The 25353-nt window shown below is 43.9% G+C and overlaps 2 protein-coding genes across 7 annotated transcripts in view; one reads left to right on the top strand and one right to left on the bottom strand.

The window, feature by feature from the left end:
- XPC (XPC complex subunit, DNA damage recognition and repair factor) overlaps nt 1-18453 on the bottom strand; it is a 29174-nt gene extending 10721 nt beyond the window's left edge. The window contains exons 1-8 of one of the 3 annotated variants that reach the window (XM_007093360.2): nt 18162-18453; nt 12433-12625; nt 9938-10056; nt 7108-7231; nt 6008-6092; nt 4710-4867; nt 4097-4217; nt 999-1088 (exon numbers count right to left, since the gene is read on the bottom strand). In XM_007093360.2, coding sequence (XP_007093422.1) covers nt 999-1088; nt 4097-4217; nt 4710-4867; nt 6008-6092; nt 7108-7231; nt 9938-10056; nt 12433-12625; nt 18162-18264 — 993 coding nt within the window. In that variant the 5' untranslated portion in view covers nt 18265-18453. Of the gene's footprint in view, nt 1-998; nt 1089-4096; nt 4218-4709; nt 4868-6007; nt 6093-7107; nt 7232-8218; nt 8345-8569; nt 8836-9937; nt 10057-12432; nt 12626-18161 lie in introns of those variants that run through there. The other 2 variants (XM_042979590.1, XM_042979589.1) reach the window with 2 other exon arrangements.
- A 19-nt stretch (nt 18454-18472) lies between these two features.
- The window catches only part of LSM3 (LSM3 homolog, U6 small nuclear RNA and mRNA degradation associated), a 63251-nt gene continuing 56370 nt past the window's right edge, over nt 18473-25353 (top strand). For all 4 annotated transcript variants that reach the window (XM_042979592.1, XM_042979591.1, XM_042979593.1 and 1 more), the window contains exons 1-3: nt 18473-18597; nt 20792-20902; nt 23742-23837. In XM_042979592.1, coding sequence (XP_042835526.1) covers nt 18577-18597; nt 20792-20902; nt 23742-23837 — 228 coding nt within the window. In that variant the 5' untranslated portion in view covers nt 18473-18576. The remainder of the gene's footprint in view (nt 18598-20791; nt 20903-23741; nt 23838-25353) is intronic.

Below are 25353 nucleotides of genomic sequence, written 5' to 3'. Positions count from 1 at the left end.
CTTGCCACTCTGGAGTGTGGCCCGGGGAAAAGAACACCGGAAACAGACAAACCTGGGCTCCAATCCCAGCTCTGTTTCTCCTTTCTTCTATGGTGCCAGTAAAGTATGCAGACGTTTATTCACTTGCTTTCAAATATTTTTTACATATAGACTTATACATAAACACCTATAAACGTCTCCGTATGTACCCATAAACATATCATTAGGTACATATGAACCTCTGAATCTCAGTGTCCTTGGCAATAATACACACCTTGCATACAATGTACCTTTTTTTTTTTTTTTTTTTTTGGCACATAACGTATCTTGCAAACAAAATACTGACAGACTTAATAAAGTTGTTGCATTAAGAATACAGAATTTCAGGGCCGCCTGGGTGGCTCAGTCGGTTGAGCGGCCGACTTTGGCTCAGGTCATGATCTCATGGTTTCGAGTTCGAACCCTGCATCTGTGCTGTCAGCACAGAGCCCACTACGGATCCTCTGCCCCCCTCCTTCTCTGCCCCTCTCCCACTCATTGTCCCTCTCTCAAAATAAATAAATAAATAAATAAATAGATAAGTAAACTTAAAAACAAAAAAAATCCACCTCTGACACTACGTTTCAGACCGTGCTAACAGTGCAGTGAGTACAGCACCGAGCCTCCTCCTTAGACGATGGCGGAATGCAGAGTCCTTCACCCGCTATCATTCCACACTGACGAGGAGGAGGGGGAGGAAGACGGGGCCTTTCTACTGCACCTCACGGCAGAAACTAACCCACCAAGGAGCCAAGATCTCTCTCAGGCCCCTCTCTACACCTCAAGCTCCATCAAGCTCAGGCTGCCGGAGGCCCACTGGTGTCCAGTCTTCCCAACACAGGGGACGTGCAAGGCAGGCTCCAAGAGGCCCATGCCCTGTGAATACCAACCCTTGAAAAAAGTCCAATGACCAATTTTTTTGTGAAGTGCGAGAATTTCTCCCTTCTTATTGACACAACTACCCTCTGGGAGAACCCCACCTTTGCTGTAGGTAACTTCAGAGGAACCGGCTGCAGAGACAATACCAGTCGGGTGGGGAGCTGCAGGGCCCGGAGAATCAGTAAAAATATCTACAATGAAAAACAATGACACATTTATTCTAAGAAAAAAAAAATATGAGGATTTAACTAATTCTATGTTGTTTCTTGTGGGTAGATTTTTATAACGGGGAAAAGTCAGAAACAACCAAGCAAGAGAGGCTGGAAACCTCCACGCTATTAAAAATAATCCTGGAGAGGGGCACCTGGGTGGCTCAGTCGGTTAGGTATCCGACTTTGGCTCAGGTCATGATCTCACGGTTTGTGAGTTCAAGCCCTGTGTCGGGCTCTGTGCTGACAACTAGGAGCCTGGAGCTTGCTTTGGATTCTGTGTCTCCCTCTCTCTCTGCCCCTTCTCCCACTTGTGCTCTGTCTCTCTCTGAAAAATAATGTAAAATAATAATAATAATAATAATAATGCTGGAGAGATTTATCTTCGTAGAAAAATGGTTTGCTTTTTATGTGTAATGTTAATTTTTGTAAAAAAAAAAAAAGTATAGAAATATAAACATATAAGCGTGTTTAGAAAAGGACCCATTTTGGGGATATGGGTGTTTACAGGTGACTTTTTTTCCAATTTATCTATCTTCTGATTGTTCTGTATTCAACATATGTCATGCATGTGATTAAGAGAAAATAATTAAATGACATCACTCTAAGAAGAAAAAACAGAAAACATCATTATCACCAGATCCCCAAAGTCTACTCCATTTTCCATTTTTCCCACAAGGAGTCTTTCAACTGGAGGCTGCGACTCTAAAAATCTGTTACCCTGTAAGGATGGGAGCCTGGTTGGGGGAATAAACCTCCAAAACAGCGACAGTGACAAAGTATCTGAGCAAGATCTTCCCATGTGGACCTCAGGGACCCGCTTCTCCTGAATTACTGTAACGCCCAGCTGAGAAAGCCAGAAATAGGAGGGTGAGTTTTCCATGAAAAGCCATGTTGTGACGAAAAAAAAGATTACTTTTGCACGTTTCTTCTGAAGTTAAAAGCAGAGGGGGTGAGAAAACATCAAAGAAACCCAAATTGAGGGACCCCCTATAAAATTCCTAAGCAGTATTCTTCAAAAGTATCAAGATAGCAAGGACAAGAGAAGACTGAGAAACTGTCAGAATAGAGGAGACAAGGAGTCATGGTGGATAAATGGAATTAGAATTAACCCATACATCCTCGGGCAATTGATTTTTGATGAGGGTGCCAAGACCATGCAATCCCCACTGAAAATCTTGTCTCTTCGGCCAACAGTGAAGATAACACAACAGATAGCTGGGAGAGCGGTCTCCTCAACCAAGGGTGTTGGAACGACTGTGTCTCCACATGCAAAAGAATGAAGGTGAATGCTCACCTCACATCATATATAAATAGTAACTCAAAATGGATGAAAGACCTATATGTAAGAGGTCTACAAGTATAAAACTCCTAGCAGAAAACAGAGGAAGAAATCTACGTGAGCTTGGATTTGGCAATGGATTTTTAGATATGACACCAAAAGTATAAGGAACAAAGGAAAAACAGAAAAACTGAACTTTGACAAAATGAAAACTTTTGTACATCAACAGACTTTATCAAGAAAGGGAAAAGACAACCTACAGAATAGGAGAGAATATTTGCATATGTGACAGGTGCCTAGTGTCTAGAGTACATACAGAACTCTCACGATTGAACAAAAAAAAAGACAGAGAACCCAACTAAAAAACAGGCATTGGATTTACTTGGGTATTTCTCTGAAGGAGATATACAAATGGCCAATAACCACATGGAGACGCTAACCATCATGAGTCACCAGGGAAACGTAAGTCAAAACCACAACGAGATACCACTTCACACCCCTTCGGATGACTACAATAAAAAAAATTTTTTAAAGGAAAACAACGAGCATTGGCGAAGATGTGGACAAAGTGGAGTCCCTGCACCCTGCTGGTGGGAACATGCAACGGTGCAGCCGCTGTGGAAAAGTCTGACGATTCCTCAAAAAGTTAAACACGGAATGACCCAGCAACTCCACTCCTCAGAAGAAGTGAAAACAAGAGCTCGAGTAAGTACACGTACGCACACGTTTACGGCAGTGCTCCCTACAACAGCTAAGAGATGGAAACAACCGAAATGCCCAACAACTGATGAATAAACAACATGTGGTCTATCCAGTCACAGAAGGTCACAGGTTGTATTACTTCCACATGAAACATCCAGAACATGTAAATCTGTGGAGACAGAAGGCAGACCGGTGGCTGCCAGGTGCTTGAGGGAGAGGGAGGAGGAAGCAGAATGCCGGGTAACTATTTAATGGGCACACGGTATCATTTTGGGGTGGGAAAATACTTTGCAAATACACACAGCAACAAAGACAGGGAGGACAGAACTCAAATATTAATGCTTGTCCCTGGGAGGTGGCATTTTGGCATGATTCCTGGCCGTGTCAGATATGAGACTTTTTCAAGCCAGATCAGAAGACGGGTAAAGATGCCTCTCATTTGGGCTCTTAAGATCCAAGAAGTCTGGTCTCTTGCCCTGAACAAAGAGAAAAGCTGGAGCTCAGACACAAGCATACGTGATTAACAGGAATCTTTCAGGGGTAAAACTGCATTTCTACCTCTGTTTTTCAGACACAACAACATCTTGGTGGACAGAACTCTCCTCGCCGCACAGCAACCGGCCAGTGTCGCTGCTCAAACTGGAAGGGAGGAAAACACTTCCTGAAGGATTTCGGCAGCCAGTGTTTGAAAAACCATTTCCCTGGGATGTCTGGACGTAATTTCTGGCTATTTAATGGAAACAAGTCGAGGGCGCCTGACCAAAACTGAAGTGCTCTGTACTCCAGGACGGCAAGCAATAGTCACTGGTCTCGATCCGGACTCCAGGGCTTCCCAACGGAATGACCCTGAGAAAGTTTTTTGGCCTCTCTGAGCTTCAGAACCTATTTTTTATCTTACAAGGACTGAGTAAGAACATGGAAAACACTGGAACGGTATCTGGCACATGACTGCCATGGTCATTTGCTAACAGTCCTAAAGAACAGTGCTGCCAGGAAGACCACTTACGTGGACCAACTCTTCATCATCCCGCGCAGAGTAAATAGCAAATCTCCTTTCCAATGTGGTCTGTAGGCCATCTTGCTCGTTGGTTGAAAGGTCTGCATTAACTGTAAATGTTCCAATGAACCTGGAAAGAAACCAGGCGTTCCCTGTGTCACAGGTCATGGCAAAGAGGAATGCTCGCTATTCTTTTATAGCCAAGAAAATCAGAAGGGACGGTCTCGGAAGGGAGCATGAGCCTCGGCTGCCTATGCCCTGCTTTTCCCAGTCTGAGCGGCTTGACCCCTGCTCACCACTGAGGACCCCGCCACACTCACATCCCTGGTTGCCTTCCCAGACCCCCGGCTGCTCTGTGCACCCACAGGCCCCAGCACATCCCCTCCTGAGCACTCCTACCAGCACGCTACCCTGATGAACTGAGTGCACCGGTCTTCCCGGCCAGCCTGGGAGCTCTTCGAGGGCAGAGATCATGCCTGACGCTTCTCTGTCTTCAGTGCTGTGCCCAAGGCCTGGCATATAGGATCCTTTCAGGGAAGGTGTGTGGAACTGACCTGCCCCCAGACTCTGCGAGACATAAGTCCTACACTGGGGTTCTGCAGGACGGGCTGGAGGGCCGTACCATTTCACCAGGTTCGACAGGTAGCAGGCATCCACGTCTTGAGGTGGCACTTTGGTAAAGCGAGCTGGGATGATGGACAGGCCGATGGCAAGCAGATCTGGCTGGTTGCAGATGTTACTGCGATAGAAACCATTTGCCAGCAGGCACAACAGGTGAACCTGGGAAAAAGGGGAAGATGGTAGGCTGAAAACCGGAGGGGTTTCTGCTGCCAGACTGAGTGACATTTTGTGGGCAGGAGTTCTTTGTTGTTATTTCTACATACAGAAAGAAAAGTTCCATGTCAGCCATTTCCCAAGACTTTGTCACCCTGTCCCCTCCCTACTTATTCCCTCACAGAAATAATCAAATCTCAAAATTGCAAAATAAAAACTTTTTTTTTTTTCTTTTAAAGGCCTTGTCTTTTAGATATATGCTGTAGGATTTACGGATGACGTTCTACAACGTCTGGGGTTTGCTCCAAAAAGATTGGCAGGAAAAGTGAGTTGTGGGAGAGAAGGTCGAGGCCGCACAAGCGCCAGCAACTGTCCAAGCTGGGGGTCGGCACGGGTTCACCATGCTGCTAGCCCCCCAGCCCTGGAAGAACCCAGCCCCTCCCACTGCAGACCCCACGTCTGCCCTTCACCTGAGTTCCAACTGCTCCCCAACCTAATGAGATGATCACAGGACTGCTCCCCATCGCCCCACAGCTTTACATCATTTTCCCTGCAAAACCGTCGTCAAACCCACTTATGACCACCCCGTTTGAGTCAGTGGCTCACCCTTCTCCCCTCACTGAAGCTTACAATCTGGGAGCCGTATTAACTCTTCCCCTGCTTTCACCTCTACCAAAAGGTACAAGCAGCACAGCTATCCCATATACTCCTCAAGGCTTTGGGGCGGCGGGGGGGGGAGGGGTCTCATCTCTTCACTGTCCTTGCTCTGCATTCACCTCACCTCCATATTTCTGCGGCTGCTGCAGACACACGGGTCTCTTCCACCTCTGCCGTCTCTACCTCCTCTGGCTGCCGCTGCCGACCCAAGGGACATCAAAGTGCCCTTCCCTCGCTCTCCACAGGCCTCCGATGCACGCACCCCCCAAGATGCAGACACACTGGTCGTCCCACCATGTGCTCTCAGCTCGGCCTGGGCAGTCCCCCCAGCCTGTGTCCTCTGCCCTTTCTCTTCAATAAAGCCTTCCTCCGCTGCTCAACCCACGCCGATCCCTTTCCTTATTCCCAGGCTTCACTGAGACCAAAGTTCTGGCACCACACCACCTTGCCTTGACAGAGAGGACACTGTCCTTTCACCCCTGCCCTTACCTTGTGTGTGTCCTCACGGACTTCTTTACTGAAACGGTTCATCATCCTCCGAAGATATGTCTCAAACTCCATTTTTATCCTTTCACTGCCATGCATATGGAAAAATCCGAGGATGAAGTGGGAGACGGGCGACGCCTGACCCCAGCCCCCAGTCACTTCCTTTCCCTTGTGATGTCTCATGAATGGCGCCCCTTGTTTTCCCGCACGAGGTTGTGCAGGCGAATCTGCAAGCTGGCTACCTTCTGCAGATTTTCTGGTCCTTCTCGCCTAAATGCCTAGACTTTCTCTACCCGACACGCCGCACAGACGTGCTTTGAAGTGCACATTCTCCAAGCAGTCCTCTCTGCCTGTCTGACCTCCCGATTACGGATTCCCCCCCTTAGCATGGGTACTTTTGTGCTACATTGGTGCACACTCATTTGTTGGTGCTGCTCTGCTGTAAGAGGTCTCTCATGCCGGTGTCCCCTGCATCCACAAGCCAACTTCACACTTCTTGAATGACTTCTATCATCTCCTTTCTTCGTGCCTAATGATGTGCCTGTCACACAGCGGGAGTCATTGGCCATTAACTACAAGGTGTGGTGTTACACATTCCCAAGCCACCAGGGGCTACAGCGGTCCCAGGAACCTAGGGATGGAATGGGGGCTCCCTACCACAGTGGGGCACTGCCTCAAATCGTGCAGTGTGATGTGGTGCGACAAGATGAGGGTCAAGTTGGATGGAGAGGGATTTAGATCTTGGCTCATCCACTTCCTGTCTGAGTGACTCCTAAAACTTTACTGAATTTCTCAGAGCGCCCAGGTCCTCACTCACAAACTACCTTAAAGTTTAAGTTAACAGACAACCCACAGAGCCCTTGGACACAACAGATGTTTAATACCTAAGAGTTTCCTCTCTCTCCACGCCCTGCCCCAGCCAGAGAACAAACCAAGATTCTTGTTCAAGTCCTAAAGGTAACCCCAGGGCTCTCCCACCTAAGGCTCCTGACCACTTTGGTACTCAGCCCTGGTCTCCTACGTGTTTCTCAAAAGCTCTCGTCACATAGCAGCTCTTGCTGATTATATGCGACAGGAATCTAGAAGCAAATGCCTAATCTTACCTTCTTTCTCTGGCTTTTGCCTGCTGGGGTGTTTCAATTTCTATCTCCACTGGCTTCACGGGCAGGACAGATTTAGAGAAGGCTGCATTTTCTCCTGCATCACTCGGCACAGGCTCACTAAGTTCTATCAACAAAAATATTCAAAAATCAGTGATAATAATTATTATAACAGCGATCACACGAACAAAATTGAGTTCTGCTGAGATGGAGGGAGTAAGGAACAGAACAGGACAGATGCGAGGCAGGAGTCCCCTACTCCTATCATGTTTTTGAGTACCTCAAAAATGCCACACACTGTGCTGTTTTACTTTATTGCTCATTGAAGTTGATTGAACAGCAACCCAGAGACACAGGAAACTAGGGCACAGAAACACTGAGTTGAATTAAATACAGATCTCTGGTATCAAGGAGCTGATGCTCAAGTATGTGTTTTAGTAGAGACTTAGCCTTTATCCAAGGGAAAAAAAAGTGCCAAACAAGAACAATTTTCTATTCTCTGTTTTACTACAGTAACACATATCACAATTTGCTCTGTATAGAGGAATGACTGAGGGGTCTTCACAGCCCCAATCGCAAACTTGTAATGACGAGGAATGCATCTTTTTTTCTCTTTATCCCCTGCATCACTTGTAAACGCTAGCTGACATAAACTGAATTCACTGAACTGGATCTAACTGTGAATGTCATCAGCAAAGGCCCTTTTAAAGCGGCTGTGGGTCCAGACGCACTGACACCCCGTTGGTAATGAACACACCTAATGTCAAGACCTGGTTTGTATATACGGGTCCCTACTGAAAAGAGCCAGGACTTCCTGCAGAAACAAAAGCTGATTATAGGTCTGGAGCAAGAAAAGTATAGGGTGGGCCTGGCACATCTTCTTGTGCCAGAAAACGAAAATGTTCTCAAAAATGAGTTAGGCCAGAGCAACAGGACACAGCAGGGTAACTGGCTTAAAGGGGCTCCCACGAGCCAAATCTGGGACAGTCTGAAGATCAAAAAGTATAACAATACTAACTGATAACATATTTCAATTTTTAAAATATCTGAGTCCACAGCGATACTCAAAATAAATTCTTAAAAGAGAAAGTTCTTCTTTACAGATCAAAGTCACCTGATCAATGAATATGAAATGACAGATTCAGAATATTCCATTTTGCAATGCTCAGTGTAATAATCTCTGACTTGGTAAAGATCAAAACATACTAAAACCATTAAGTAGGGGCACCTGGGGGGCTCAATGGGTTAAGTGTCTGACTTCAGCTCAGGTCACAATCTCACTGTTTGTGAGTTTGAGCCCCGCATCAGGCTCTCTGTTGACAATGCAGTCTGCTTCAGATCCTCTGTCTCCCTCTCTCTCTGCCCCTTCCCCACACACAGGTGTGTGTTCTCTCTCAAAAAGAAACATTAAAAAGAAATTCTTTAGTACCACCCGAGACGGCTAATTAAAGAGGAAAAAATGTACCTTTATATTGTTGCAACCTGGCAGGACCACCTTACACGATCGAACTTTGCGTCACTGGTAGGACAACCTGATATTAGGTGCCTCTTAACGGATGCAGTATTAAGAGCTGAACCTAAATTCAGGTAAACCTTACATGTATAAGAAACCAAGAGACACTGAAACCCATTACCACCACCCTGAGATGTGTGACTGTCTGTCAGACAAAACTAGACTATGAGACATCCCACAAAAGAAGAGGCCACAACTCTTCAAAAACAGCAGTGTTCCACAAGTGAAAAAACAGGGCTGGGTAGCACATACTGTTCTCGACTAAAGGAGACTAAAGCGGTATAACCAAATACAAGGCTCACACCTTAGATCCTGGATTAGCAACAAACAAAAACATACCTAGGAAGGATATTTTTGTAACAAATGGGGACTTTTCATTTTCTTAGGTGTGAAAATATTTTATCATGTAGGAGAATGTCTTATTCTTGAAATGCATGAAGTATTTACAAGTAAAGTGCCAGGGTGTCTGCAACTTATTTTCTTTTTAAATGTTTATTTTTCAGAGACAGAGAGAGCAGTGCATGCATACAAGCAGGAGAGGGGCAGAGAGAGGGGGAGAGAATCCCAAGCAGGCTCCCCACTGTCAGCTCAGAGCCAGATTTGGGGCTTAACCCGGTGAACTGTGAGATCATATCCTGAGACTGAGCCACCCCGGCGCCCTTGCAACTTACTTTCAAATGGTTCTACAATGTATATATGCAGAGAGAAAGACACATTCAATATGGCAAATGTTACAGTTAGGAATCTAGGTGGGGTCTATGTACTACATTAAAAATTTTTTTTGTTGGTTTTCAAAAATCATTTTCCAAATCAAGAGCTGAGATAGAGTCAAGCTAGACAGAAGGAATCAGGGATGATAATATTAGCAGCTACTTACTGTGAATATATGAGGCTTTAGGCCCATTACATTTGCAAACCTTTCCTCCGCCAACACAGTTCTGGATCCTAGCCTGTGCACAGCTCACAGGGAGCATTCAATGCTTACTGAATGTCATCAGTGAAAAAACTCAGCTCTGACAGGTGGATTTGCTCACTCCACTATAAGTGACAAAGCTGGGTTCTGAAGCCAGGACTCAAAGCCTGTGTGCTTTCTACGAGATGACGTTCCCTCTCTCTTTCACAATCTACTCCTGACAGCCACCAGAGGAAGACCATACGTTTTCGGTAACCTGGTCATGAATTTTTCCTTGCATCAAAAGCAAGTCCCTACTGCAACCTTATTAGATCTTAGTTTCGAAAGGGAACAACGGGTAACTAAGTGACATGCCTCTAAGCCGATTCAACCAGAAAAACACAATCACACAGCTCTGATGTTTTTACCTTCTACCTCTTCCCAATCATCGTCACTTTCTTCCTCCTCGTCTCCTTCACAGCTGCCTTTGTCCACAGCAGCCTCTCTCTTTGGATGGTGTGCCTTCTTGGGGGCACTGGCAAAGTCCCTGTGTAAAGATCACAGGAGGGAAGGTGAAGAAGATTCCCATAACCTAGAAGGACTCCTTCTATTTGCTGAGAACCTGTTGCAATTATGTAAAGATGATGTGTGAGCTCTGAGCCTCATACCCTCCATCAGCATGGGTCCCAAGTGCTCCTCAAGATGTGCTCTGATCATCAGTCTGACGCTGGATGTGCTGTCAGAAAGAAGGCAATGACCCTACAACCTAGAGCTGTGTGAGGGAAAACGCAGCTGAGCCTGCAGGGGGTACAGGGAACATCAGAAGGAACTACAGTAATAATGGGAGTTCCAGAAGTAAAAGCTGTGGTGTCTGGGTGTCTACACGTGCAGGTGGGCACCACAACGGAGAAGAGGGGATTCCCATTTGCTGGTCCTACCAGGAGCCAACTCAGATAATTGTTTCCCCCCACTTTAAGAATTATGATGTAAGGAGACAGAAGCTAGTGGAATTCTAACTTCAGGGTATGCAGGGATGTGACTGTATGCAGGTCTGTCATACACAACAACAAAAGCTTGGGCAGCTAGCTGGTTCAGTAGATAAGGACATGGGGAAGTGGCCACAGCTGACTAACTGGCCCAAGATGAAATGGTTGTTAATATGTAACCTACTCTTTGCAATTTCATATACATTCTAAAATGTGTTTAGAGCTCTGAGTTACTTTTCAGCTTTTATAATGTTTGACAGTGGTGATAACATCGTCTCGGATTTCAGCGCAGACATTTAAAATAACCGATCCTCAGTCTTCAGCTCTAAAACTCCGCATTTTGCCTTTTTAGCCTGCTTCTCTCTCTCAATGCCACAGAAACAAAAACATTTCTCCTGAGAGTGAATGTAACGGAAGTGTCCGTGTGCTATGGGTTTGACTGCGGTGGACTCTCAACAGAAAGGGAAAGGAGGTCCCAGAGCTTCAACTGACTGTATCCTGGTCTATCTGTATGTGGATTTCTCTGGAGAAAAGAATCCAACTAGTGCGGACGGGCAGCCAGGAAACCGTAAGCTCAGAGACAGATTCAGGGAAAGCCTAAGGGAAAGGGAGATGAACTGAGTGCAAAATTGACCTGCTTCCTCATGCTCTTGTCTACTGCTGCCCTCTCCTGGGCGACTGTTCTCTGCCAGGACTGGAGGTTGCTGGAAAAGCCAACACTAAGATTGAATATTTGTTTTTGAAGGGACTACTGCCTCTGGTTTTCCTCTTCCTCTCTTCCCCACAACTTTCCTGGGAGGTGGAAGATCACTGGGCTTGTAATCCCTGTCCACCACATATTACTAAGAATGTGCATTCACTGCAAAAATCTTGCTCAGTTTCTGCCAAACAAAAGGCCCTTCCCTAGATGCCACAGGGCACACGAAAACGAACCAGGAGTGGTTCCAGGCCTCAGAGAGCTTCCAGGGGAGCAGGCGCAGTACGTGACATGGGCACAAATAAGCACAACACGAGGCAGACAAGCTACACTCGTAAGAGACACTGCAAGAAACCAGAGGAGAGGAGGGAAGAATCAATGAAACTGTCAAGCAAATGGATTCTGATCCACATCTTCTAGGTGGAAGAAAACATTCCAGGTACAGGGAAGAATGAGCACAACTCAGGTGGCAAAGCAGGAGGGACAAGAAGTCCAGCTGGGTGGGAGGAGAGTGTGCTCGAGGACAGTACAAGAGAGAGCTGGAATGGCAGGCCAGTATTTTCGGAATGGAATACCTTTATGCAGGAGAAAGAGCACTGGACCGCGAGTCAGAAGACCTGGGTCTCACCTGGTTTTTGCCACCATCTAGCTGCGTAACCACAAATAAATCACTTTCTGCACACTGTCACTGTTATCTGAAAAGTTTGAGAGGTAAACTATATACCCTTGAAAAATTGAAAATCCGCACAGAACTTTTAACTCCCCAAAACTACTACTAACTACTACTAGGCTTCTGTTGACTGGGAGTCTTACCGATAGATAACACACACAGTGTTTAACACATATTTTGCATGTTACATGTCTTGTATGCTGTATTCTTACCATAAGGTCAGCTGGAGAAAAGAAAATGTTATTTGAAATATCACAAGGAAGGAAAACTACATTTACAGAGCTTACTGTATTTATCATAAAACACACACACACACACACACACACACACACACACACACACACAAACCCACATATAAGTGGACCCCTGCAGTTCAAGCCTGGCTGTTCAACAGCCAACTGTAACCGCTAAGAAGAATCTTACTAGTGGTCTGAGCTCTAGCTGGAAGAGTTTAAAGATCCCGTCTTTTGCACGGATCCTAGTGACAAGCAAAAAAGGGGAGGTTTTATTACTCACACCTCCCTGATGGCAGCAATCAAGACCTGGCAGGAAGCTTCTCAGCCATCTCACCTGAAGTCCTCCCCATCGCTGAGAGCTTCATCCTTCACCTCGGCATTTTCAGATTTAACAGTCACCTTGGCCGCCTTCCTTTTGGCTGGACTGTGTGCGGGGCCCCCGGGATCACTGCAACCTCTCTTCCTCGTTTCTCGTGAGACTTTGGAGAGAAGGCTCCTCTTTAGAGGTTTCTCATCTTGCAAGACATCTAGACGACCACATGGAACATGAGGTAAGGGACACAGGAAAGGTGGAGGCAGTGCGTTTTCACAGGCACGTGATGAAAAGCCCCTTTCTGTCACCTCTCTCCAGGCCACATCTCCGTCACCGGGTCACCGTCCCATCTGTTCAGCAACCAGCCTGCAGCCTTCTGTCTCTACTCCAACTTCCACCCACACTCACAGTAAAAACTCACTCCTTTTACCAGCATTTTATTCTACTCCTCCTGGGACGACAGACACTGCCACATGACTCAAAAATCTAGCTTTCAAATCTCAAACTGCAGCTAGTATCCAGGGAGGAAAGTACATCAATCTGCTATGAGCACCTTGCTTATTGACTACCTGCCAAGACTATTTATTTTAGCGGTAACTCACTTCTAAGTGAAATGTTTGGAGTTCATAAGCATGTCCAAGTTTTACCACAACCCTACTGCTACGAATCCATGTTTCTGCCACCTTTCACAACCAAACCCTGCTCAAAACAGTTATGAAACCTTTCCAATCTAACCCAAAGGCACTCATTTACCAACCACCTCAGCAAACTTAGGGTTGGAATAACAGTAGTAATTCAGAAATACCTTTGTTTCCTTAAAATAATCATTGTTGGTTTTTGTTAAAGGGAAATTTTAAAAAGGCACAAGCTGCTGGCTTTCATTAAATTAGGGTATCTAGAAGTACAGTCTGTTTCTTAACAGGTATCGGTAAATCAACTTTTAATAAATAGTAACACGGCAGGGGAAGATAGCTTCTATTTTGCAAACATGTTCATAAAAATAATCAATCCTGAATCTGAAATAGAGAATCCTCCTTTGCCTTTGCATGACTCTGCTTCAATTAATTTTGGAAAAAAAAAATACTTTAGCCTTTATTGAGGTGCAGCAGTATTAACCTAGTATCAGATTGATTCGTTCCATTTATGGTTTGTCTTACTGACTCTATGGATACATACTTACATTCCCCAAGAATATACTTTTGCATGGGGAAAAACCCTATGATGGTCATAATTTTCATAAATTTCTCATTATAGTGGAACATATGTTCTAATGCTAGATAAAATCACAGATCAATTTCTTTAGAATGTTTTATAAAAGGACTCTATGCATTCTTGTGTTTTGAACATTTTAATGGAAACAAACAATTTCAAAAATATTTAGAATCTGGAGACATTCCTTATTCCACGGCCAAAAGCTGCTTGAGGGTTTATGACTTGACAGTTTGAGTAGGGTGTCAGAATTTCTGGATCTTTAACGCTTCTCAGCCCTCTATGAATAGATGTAAAACAAACAGATGTGAAACTCTTTCATTTTTACTAATCTAAAAATGCACGCGAGAGGATACTTCAAAAGCACTGTTTCCTCCTCACCAAACTTTTTTGGTTGCTTAAAACACACAATTGTGTTTCTGTGCTTTGAAGAGAGAGGTAGAGGAGTTAAAAGGGGGGCAAGAAAGGAAACAAAAAAACTGTGAATCAAAAAGATGCCCATAGTATCCTCATTCATACAGTAATTCCCCCTTACCCGTGGTTTTAGTTTCCCACTCAACCCACTACTCAACTGCAGCGAGGAACAACTGAACCTCCTGACAAACTCCTAAAGGTCAACAGTGGCCTAAGGCTACGTCACAATGCCTGTTATTTACCTCATCCTAGGCATATTATCGCCTCACATAAGAATCAGAAGGCTGGGGCACCTAGGTGGCTCAGTAGGTTAAGTAAGCATCTAACTTTGGCTCAAGTCAAGATCTCATGGTTTGTGAGATCAAGCCCCATGTCAGGCTCTGGAGCCTGCTTTGGATTCGGATTCTGTGTCTCCCTCTCTCTGCCCTCCCCTGCTCACACTCTCCCTATATCAAAAATAAACAAACATTAACTTTTATTACAATATATTGTTTGAACTTCTATTCATTATTAGTGTTGCCAATCTCTTACTGTGCCTAGTTTTATCGATTAAACTTTATCATAGGTATGGAGTCTAGGAAAACAACAGCATATACAGGGTTCAGTACTATCTGTGTTTCAGGCATCCACTGTTGTGGGGGGAGGGGGGACTTTGGAACATATCCCTGCAGATGGGGGGGGGGGTGGCTACTGTAATACCCCCAAATTTTAAAAATCTGAATGCCCAACCATGACATAATAATTATGTACAGTCACACAATGGAAGGTAATTCAGTCACCTTTTAAGACAAAGGAAAATAACATCTAATAAAATGTTAAGCAAGCAAATATGTTTTTACTGTGTGGTTTCCACTACTTAGAAAAACAAACTTGAACAAAATATACCACTATTCAGTGGTGCTTCTTTCTGGATGGTAGAAACATAGGTTATTTTTTTTCTTTATTCTTTATGGTTTTTTGGGTCCCAGAGAATCCAGAGAGCTATTTTCTAGCACTCTCCAAGATCTAGAGTTACCTAACCAGCCTCCTTGAGGCCAATGTGGTTATTTCAGAAAGGCAGGAATTACCACATGGTCTACTTGACCTTCCAGTGAGATTTAATAATACCTGCTTAAAACTGCCAGCGGCATCCCATAGTGCTTAGAATAAAATACAAACTTAGTTTGGTCTCCAAACTAAGAGTCCTGTCCACCTCTCCCACCTCAATTTCTACCACTCGCCCCCCACCTCCCTGTGTCCAGCCAACCGGCCAAGCTCATTTCATTTCCTCCTAAGTTGTTAAAACTTACAGCTTCCTCTGCCTTCCCTCAGAACTTCCTATGAATGGCTCCTTCAGGACATTCAGTAATTCGTTCAAACTATCAATCACCTCCTCAAAGAGGCCTTCCTTGACTACCAATTCTGACTTAGCTGCTTCTTCCTCTTAGAGGATAAGAGCATAACTCTTATTGCTGCATGCATTTATTTAAGTTGTTATTAATTTATTAAGTTGTTTATTAATTTATTAATTTATTAAGTTGTTATTGTCTGCCCCCCCCCACCTCCCCCACAGATTGTAAGCATCACGAGAACAGGGATCTTGACTGTCCTGTTCACTACTATTAATTCCAGGTCTGAGAACAGTGCCTGGACATAGCAGGTGCTCAGTAAATATTTACTGAAGGAATTAATGATTCACAGCGACGAAAGCATTAACATAGGGAAGAAACATAAAGAAATTAGACATGCCCTAATAGAAACAAGGAAATAATGTGGACTGTTTTCTTTGTCCCTAAACGTTGAAAGCAGCCAAGTGTCACCTTCTTTGGCATGCAATGAGGTGCTCAGAAACTATACTGTAAAGTCATCAAATCAGTGTGAACTGTAGCCCAATCCACAACCAGACTGTTCTTCGACCCAACCACAGCAAAGATTGTAACTCTTCCTTGAAGAGAACTTACTGCCAAGCTCCTCTAGCTAGCAGGGTCTGACTCATGCCTGGGTGCTTCCTCACCTACACCTAGGCCGAACCGATAGAAGGTAGCCCATCTGATTACCTGACGTGGACCGTGGCAGATGCTTCTACCTCACTCGCAAACACAACTACCCTGAAAGGTAGTATTGTGTTTCAGAGATGAGGTTCAGAGAGGTAAACTATTTGTCCAAAATAATTTGCACCAGTGCATATAACTACTAAGTTGCACCAACCTGGAGTCCAGATCAAGTATTAAGCTGGAAGAAATGGTACCCAGGCAGGTGGCATTTCCATCAGGTTAAAACTTCAAACTCCTGAAGTGCCACATATTCAGAATACATTCCCTCTGACTGCAATAGCAACCCCTTTTCACAGCCATAGCTGAAATGTTACCCATCCTTAAAGTCACAGATCAAATGTATCTCCTTCAGAGAGCATTTCCCAATCTCTCCAAACCTGATTGTTCCTTCAAAAGCCACAAAGCCTGCTACCTTCTTCCAAAATATCACTGTCTTGAATACTTTGTGTAAAGGGCAATTTACCTTTGTGTAAAGGTAAATTACCTGAATGAGTAAATCAATAAAATGGAACTCACAGCATTAACTGTGGGGTAAATTACCTTCTAAGTTTGGAAATGACTTCCATTTGCCTATTTACTAATGAATGTTGAACTTATATAATCATAGTATTGAACCTAGTGTCATAGGAGTCCTTGTTGGTTACCTAAACTTCTATTCAGATTATTTTAGGAATGCCAGAAATCCCTTCTACAGCATGCACTATGCAATTATTGAAAACATTTATTGAGCACTTGGCATATGCAGGGAGGAGGGAGAGGACAATACAGGACACAGCAAAAAATAAGACACATTTGCATAAACTTAAATGGTAGTAAGACGGGCTACCCTAAAAGGAAGCAAATAAATTAACAAGATCATTACATTATGCAACAGAGGCTGTGAGGGCCTGTGAAGGAGTACCTGGTAAGGATCACCTTAGATCAGACACTCAAAGCAGTGTAAGTTCAGATGTGAAGGAACAGAAGAAATCAGCCACCCTAGAGCCATGGGAGAACATTGCAGGAAGAAGGAATATCAAAGGCAAAGGCTCAAGGTGAGAAATAACATGGCATATTTGAGGAAGAGAAAGGAAGCCAATAAGGAGGGTATCTGGCAAAGAGTCCTAAAAGACAACAGAAGTAGCAGCAGCCAAATCATGTAAAGTCTTGCAGGCCATGGTAAGGAATTTGGATTTTAGGCCAAGAGCAATGGGAAGCCACAGGTTTGAGGTAGGAACATGGCACGATCTGATTTTTTTTTTTTTTTTTTTTAATCATTTGGGCTGCCAGGTGGAAAACCATTGCAGAGAAGTGGGGAAGTAGGGAGACCAGTAAAGCAACTGTGGTCCTTCAACTGAAAAGTGATGGTGGCTTCGCAGGGACTGTAACCACGTAAATAAAGAGAAGTGGAGGGATCTGAGATACAGTTCTGAGGTTGGATTGGTAGAACCTGCTGACGGATTAGATGTGTACGTATAATGAAAAGGAGAGCCTTGCTTTAACAAGTGGGTGAAGGGATCATTTATTGAACGGGAAAAGGTGGGGAAGAAACAGGCTTAAAGGGGAAAAGCAAGAGTTTTGCTTTGCCCTTGACGAATATAAGAAACCTATTCGATATCCAGGTGGAGAAGTCAGGTTGGATCCGAATCTGCAACTCTGGGGTGAGATTTAACTGAAGATATTATTCTGGGAGTCCGCACATTACAGCACTCTGGTCCATCCGTCTTCTGGGGGGCCACAAAATAACTGTAATGCCTTTTCCCCTATTCAGCCCTTTGCATCTGCAGGAGGCTGGACAGCATCCTGTGGGCAACAGGGAGCAGGAAAGAGGCAACGCCGGAGAGCCAATGGTCAGGTTGAGCTCCAGGGGAACCCCCAGGGCGCATCAGTCCTCCCGAGGACTAAAGCACAGCGACGTCGGTGAGGACCCAAGCAGTGGCACAACCGCCCGCCTCCCCGGGCCGCCGTTAACGCCGGCTCCGCTCAAGGCAAACAGGGTATTCTCCGCCCCCTCACCTCCAGAAGTCAGCCCCCGCCCCCCACCCCCGCACCTTGTTTCCTGCCCTCCTTGAGCATGAGCATCTACCCCTAAGCCCGGCTCGGTCTCGCTCTCACCCGCCTCCTTCTCCTCACGCCGGGCCGTGCTCTTGCCCTTGGCCTTCCGGCCGCACGGTTCACGTCCCTGCGGCTCCCTACCGGCCGCACGCTTCCGAACCATGTTGCCCAGGCAAGACTCCCGGAGATTGACGCACTAAGCCGCGGGAATGGGAGCGCAAGCTCCGCCTCCAGCGGGGAGAGGCATCGCCAGCCCTTTCCTTATAGGCCAAGTCTACGCCGATGAAGCTCCGCCCCAGCCTCAGCCTCAAATGACCAATACAAACTGTACAAAGCAAGACGGCGCAGAACGAATTTCTCTCTACTTCCGGCTCGTTGTATTTTCGCGTTTCCGGAGACAGTGGCGGGGGGAGGGGGGCGCGCGAGCGGCTCGCGTACTCTCGCGAGAGGCAGGAAAGAGCGCAGGGTTTGAAGCATGGCGGACGACGTGGACCAGGTGAGTGTGTTTTGAGGGGCTCTCTACAGAGCGGCTTTTCCACTGCTAGCCCTCACCCTGTTCGGCTTTGCGTCCCAGGGCTACTTTCCCCAAGCTCACCGAAAGGTGGCCTTCATGCCGCCCTGTTTCTAGGTTATCACGGCTTTTAATCTTCCCTTTGGTAACCGCGCTCCCCCGAATTTTGTCTCACGCCCTGAGATGGTTTCCCCTTGGAAGCCCGCCTGAAAACTAATTATTCTTCACACTCGTCACTTCCTTTCCCTTGTATCTCATCTTCATCAGTGGTATGGGAATGATTATCCCTGCCTGCCTCACGGAGATGTCGGGATTCTGATAGAAAAGGTGATAATAAAGCTAAATAGTTACTATTATGAGCGCAACGGTTGTTACTCGTTCAGCAAATGAGTAGTAAACATCAACTTGTATGGTTAGACTCCGCTCTAAGCACCAGGGACACCGGCATTGACAAACGTGAGCCCTGTCCCCACTTGGAGCTTATGTTCTCTGGAAGGGCAGATAAGTAAACAAACTTGCAATATGTAGGAACTGTGATGTGGCATGAAGAAAACAAGCAAGGACCTGGTATATAAAATAATATGATGGTACTCCAGGCTTTCTCATCTTCTCTCCTTTTCCCGAAAATGCTCTTCCTAAGATATATTTGTGGATCAGGCCACAACCTAGCTTCCTCCTGAAATTTCACCTCATCAACAAGGATTTATCTGGCCACTTGCATAAAATAGCACTCTTTCCCAGTCTGCTTTATTTTTTTTTCGTAGCATGTCATTTGTTCATATTAAGTAGACCCTTCGATGTTCAACGTCTGTCTTTCCCCACTCGAATGTGAGATCCTTAAGAGCAGGGTTTTGTTCACCATTCTGTCTTCCAGGTTCAGAACAGTGCTGGAAACCCTGAACAAATATTTATTGAGGGAATGAATTGGTTAATCAGGGAGGCTTCTTTGAAAAGGCAAATTTAAAGCTACAGGATGAAAAGTATGGACAGTGGGTATTGTAGACTATAGCCAAAGGAGCAGTAGGGCTCTGTGGTGTGTCTGTTCTTGTAGTATTACTATATATTTATTCATACCCCTCTCCCCACTAGAATGAACTCCTTGAGGGCAGAGACTGACCGCTCTACCGTAATGTAGTAGTTGGTTAGCTGGTCTTTGACTATCACCTGTTTAATTGGGATTGAGGACCAGTTGAGGTTAGGAATTTTTTTTTTTTCATTCTAGCTTTTTTAAGACTGTAGAGCCTGTAACTTTCAGTCGCATTCTGCCACTGGCCTGATGTACTCACCAAAGAAACTCCTTGAATAATCTCACCAACTTTCCTGCCTACCCATCCCTTGCATTTGGATGACTCCCAAGTCATCCTAGCCCTGATCTCTCTGGGACCTATATTTCCAGCAGTTCTTCAATTGGAAATAACAAGAACCATTTTTAAGTACTTTCAGTTTGCCACTTATTATTGTGAATACACTTAATACGTTAACTTAATACATTAGCTCATCCAGTCCTTGCAAGAATCATGAAGGGAAGATTATGGCGTCCTCATTTTACGAACAAGGAAGCTGATGCTCAGAGATGGCATGATTTTTTTTTTTTTAATCCGAATTCACAAGTTTCAGATTCAAGAGTTGAACACACACTGCCTGACTTCAAAGCTAGTGCTTTCAACCAGTATTCAATACTCCTGCTAAATATATTCATCTTAGTGGCCAGTTGGCACCCTAAACTCAACCTGCCCCAGATTGAATCTCTCCTTGGCATTCTGATTAGTGTGTGGTAATCATTAAATGAGATTTTTTCAAATCACTAAATGAAATTTGAGGTAAGGTTGAAGTCCCAGACAGTGACTTCCTGTACCCTGAAATTGGGTCAGGCACTTTGGATTTTGAGAGAACAAAGTACATGCTTATTTTGCTGTATAACTCCTTCCTGTGTACGTGTGTTTCAGCCTTCACTTACATAGCACTCACTATGATCCAGGCACTGTTTTAAGCTTTCATAATATGCCCTTTGAGCCTCACAACAACAGTATTAGGTAGGCGCTATCGTCATCCACATTTTACAGAGTCTGAGACTGAGGCATTGAGGTGTTAAGTAACTTGCCCACCGTCATACAGGACAGCAATGACTTGAACACTGCACTCGCTAGTACTGTATTACTAAGCCTGTTTCTTTCATCAGCAACAAACCACCAACACCGTAGAGGAGCCCCTGGATCTCATCAGGCTCAGCCTGGACGAGCGAATTTATGTGAAAATGAGGAATGACAGAGAGCTTCGAGGCAGATTACATGTAAGTAAATTTATTAAATTACCTTGAAATCAGATGATTTCTCTGTCATGCCTCCCTACCACTACCCCCTTGAAATATAAACACTAACTGATGTAGAAGAGTATTTTGAATGTAGATAAGAAGGTGGAAGGTCATCCATATTTCTACAAGTCAAGTACAACTGCATTTAATTCACCTCTTTAATATTTTTTCTAACAGAAATGATGTGATTTTAAAGAACATTTTCATTTCTTTCATTTTTTCTATTTATTTGTAAATAGCATTTATTCTCCATTCTTATTTAAACGTTCTATCAGTTACTGATATGTACATAAGTTTGCGTTTTCTTGTGAGAAAAATTAAATAGCACAGAAGTACATAGAGTAAAAGGTGAAATCCCATTTTTTTCTTTTGCTAGCCACTTAGAAATTGGGTCTGTGATCTTTTAGGTCTTTTCTATATTTACACATAAATACATATACATGTGATCCCACGCATGTATTTGCACTATATACACCACCTGTAAATAAAACTGGGATCTTGCTGTACATATTTTTGAGCAGCTTTCTTTTTCACTTAATCTTTCTTGGAAATTATTCATCATGAATGCATATAAATCTCCATTCAGCTTTATTTTTTTTAGAGAGCGAATGAGCGTGAGCTGGGGAGAGGGGCAAAGGAAAAGAGAATCTTAAGCAGGCTCCACGCTCAGCACAGAGCCTGATCCCCCAACCCTGGGATCATGACCTGAGCTGAAATCAAGAGTTGCAGGCTCAACTGAGCCACCCAGACGCCCCTCCTTTATTCTTTTTAAGGACTGCATAGAATTCTGTGTATTGTAAAAGTGGTTTTTAGATTGTTTTCCATTTCTTGCTGCTGTAAATAAGTCTGCAGTATGTATTTTTATGCATATTTCTTTGTGTATATCTGTACGTATTTCTGTAGGATTGGTCCCATGAAGTGGTCCTATTTATTCATAAAGAGAGTATACTGAAGGTTTTGTCTTTTCTTGACAACTTGTCACTCTCCTGTATATATTGTTTTTACTACCATCATTCTACCTTAAAGTGATTTAAAACGGCTCATATTTGTTGAGCATTAATTACATTCCAGGTGCTTTTATTATAAGTGTTTTGTATGTAATGTCTCATTTAACCTTTATAACAGCCCTATCAAGGTAGATGCTAATTAGCCTGGTTATGCAGTTGAAGAAGCTCAGGCCTAGAAAGGTGAAGTTACTTGCTTAAGTTAAAGGAAGGTCCAGAATATGACCCTAGGCAATCTGACTGCAGCCCCATTCTTAAATACTTTGATTTCACCTTCCATAAGACCTAAAGGTAGAATGTCCTGTACTTAAAAAGCAGGGACCTAGGAAGACACTGATCTTGATATACAGCTGGCTTTATGAGAAGAGGAACCCTGGGAAATGGAAGAGTGGCAACTTTACCAAGAAAAAGAGAATTGCGCTTAAACACATGGGCCAGTGGCATGTGGAGACACACCCCGGGACAGATATGTCGCCTTAGCTTTTGGAGGCTTCTTTAGTTCCCTTCTAGACTTCATTGCCTCTATACTAAATGGCCCCCAACATTTTGTTTGTTTTCTGGCCCTCATCTATAGATTTTTGCTCTTGTTGGTATGCTTTGCTAGAAGTGGCTGCTATGTGGCTGATGTGTTACTTTTACTTTGATGTGAGCTGGTAAACCATTTAACCCTTTGTTAGAAGTGAGCATGAGTGAGAGGCACCTGGGCAGCTCAGTCGGTTGAGCATCCAACTCTTGATTTCAGCTCAGGTCATGATCCCGGAGTGGTGGGATTGAGCCCCATGTCAGGCTCTACACTGAGCTTGGAGCCTCCTTAAGATTCTGTCTCTCTCTCTGTCCCTCCTTCTCTCTCCCTCCTTCTCCCTCCCCCCCCCCCCGCCTCAAATAAAAAATAAATTTTTTTTATTAAAAAAAAATTTTTTTTTTAATGTTAATTATTTTTGAGAGAGACAGAGACAGAATGCGAGTGGGTTAGGGGCAGAGAGAGAGGGAGACACAGAATCTGAAGCAGGCTCCAGGCTCTGAGCTGTCAGCACAGAGCCCGACGCGGGGCTCGAACTCACAAGCTGTGAGATCATGACCTGAGCCGAAGTCAGACACTCAACGAACTGAGCAACCCGGATGCCCCAAAATAAAAGAAATTTTTAAAAAAGAAGTAAGCATAAGTGGGTTCTGAACAAGGCCCCTGGCGTTTCACCTTTTAGTAAAATACATGAGCTTTAGAGTTTGGATTAAGGCTATCCCTATCAGGATGGCAACATTTATTGATTGAGCCTACAGGTGCCAAACACAGTTTATTTTGGCTAGGTTTTACGTGGGCCGGGTATTGCTCTACTGGTTTCACGCGGTGGTGTTCAGTTTAGCACAGGGAGGTCTTGTCTTGTACCTTTGGGAGACTGAAGTGCCATCTTCTTCACAGTTAAAGAATCGTATTTCTTCCACTGTATCTCTCTTGTCATGCTGTTACAGAGGGAGTTGAAAGAAGTCTACTGAAAAGTGATGAATTTGCTTTTTCTCATAAATATTATAAATGATGTGACTGTCTTGGATGACCAATAGGGTAGACGCTTTAAAAAAGTAATAATTTCAAATTATTTTGAGTAAATTCATTTTAGGCCATATAAACAGCTTTGTATTTTTATCAGGTCAGTTAACTTGTCACTGGAAATAATTTGTGAAGAAACAGCTTATTAGCACAGCAGAATTATTTTTGATTTGTGTATAAAAGTGTGTGATATAAGTATTGTGCGTAAGCTCTGTTCATTGTTCCTTTATTTGATGATTAAGTTTCTTGATCGCTCACCTTTCCACTGCAGGCTTATGATCAGCATTTAAATATGATATTGGGAGATGTGGAAGAGACTGTGACTACCATAGAAATTGATGAGGAAACCTATGAGGAGATATATAAAGTAAGTCATGGAATTCTGTTCTTCACTTTTAAAATGTCAAATGTTCTCAACATCCAACAGCGTAACACTTATTTATAAAAAGCCCGTCATGATTTGACACCTACTTGTGGACCCAGTAAAGTATAGCAATCAAAAGCAAAGACTTTAGGGTCAGACGGACCTAATTTATAGTGCTGTTTTGGCCATGTCCCACCTGGGTTATGTTGGGCCAGTGAATTGGCAGATTCAAGTTCCTCATTGTTAGGCAAGAATACTAACACTTACCTCATCCAGTTGCCAGGATTCACTGATACATGTCAGTTTAAGATGCTCATGTGTGTTAGTCTGTAAGAGTAATGCTGGACAGTGTTCCTTGTTTGATGTGAATTTAAGCTATCAATACTTAATAAAAACTAAAACGGAGAAATTTTAAAAACACTAACTCCGTAATAGTGAGCCTATTACATGTTGATTTAAGTAACATCAACTACAGGACAAAATACTTAGAGGCGTCTTTGTTTTACCTTTTTGCAGATTTCTTTCTTTAATGCCTGGCTTAACTGAAATCTAGGTTCTCACATCTTTTTCTGCATGTAATCTGTTATGATATGTCATAGTTGAGAATCCTTCCTCACAGGTAGTTACAAAAGGGAGGAGTATTTTTTGTGGGTATTCACGTTTGATGCTACATTAAAACTCAACAAGTGGTAGTTTCTTAAAGGTTAATTGCAGTGTGGAATCTGAGACCACATCATTGAACTTTTCATGCTCTTACTATATGCAAATTCATTGGTCTGCCTTGTTCTTTTTTTTTTTTTTTAATGTTTATTTATTTTTGAGTGAGAGAGACAGTGCAAATGGGGGAGGGTCAGAGAGAGAGGGAGACACAGAATCCAAAGCAGGCTCCAGGCTCTGAGCTGTCAGCACAGAGCCCGACATGGGGCTTAAACTCACAAACTGTGAGATCATGACCTGAGCCAAAGTTGGATGCTTAACCGACCGAGCCACCCAGGGCAACTTTCAGGTGCCCCACTACCTTGTCCTTTTAATGGATCTTTTATGTTGTGTGATTCTGTGACATCAAGCACTGGTCATTTGGAAAATATTAGTTCGTGGAGCTATGCAGATCTTCTGAATGTTGGCACATTTCATTGTTCAATGTGAAGAAGAAAAGAAGGAAATCACCTATGTCTTTTAAGTATTTGAAAAGCCAGTCTTTGACCCTTCTAGAGTATAGTGGTTTAAAATATAGACTCAGATTGCAGGACTGGAATTAAATCTTGACTCCCTTGCTTGCCAGCTATTTAATTGTATCAAACTATGCAATGTGTCTGTGACTAAGTCTCCTTGTCTGTAAAATGGGGATGGTAGTAGGACCCACTTTATACAGCTATTTAGGATTCACTGAGAGTTTACATGAAAAGCCTTCAGGTTAGTGACAGGCACATAGTAAGTGTTCATCTGTTAGCCTTTTATGGTTTTTGTATTTCTGCTTTATCCTGGCTTTCCTTCTGTCTTCAACGACTGCTGACTCCTT

Source organism: Panthera tigris, chromosome A2 (genome assembly GCF_018350195.1).
Source record: "Panthera tigris isolate Pti1 chromosome A2, P.tigris_Pti1_mat1.1, whole genome shotgun sequence".
Lineage (NCBI taxonomy): Eukaryota > Metazoa > Chordata > Mammalia > Carnivora > Felidae > Panthera > Panthera tigris.
This window is presented reverse-complemented; position numbering and strand designations above follow the sequence as displayed.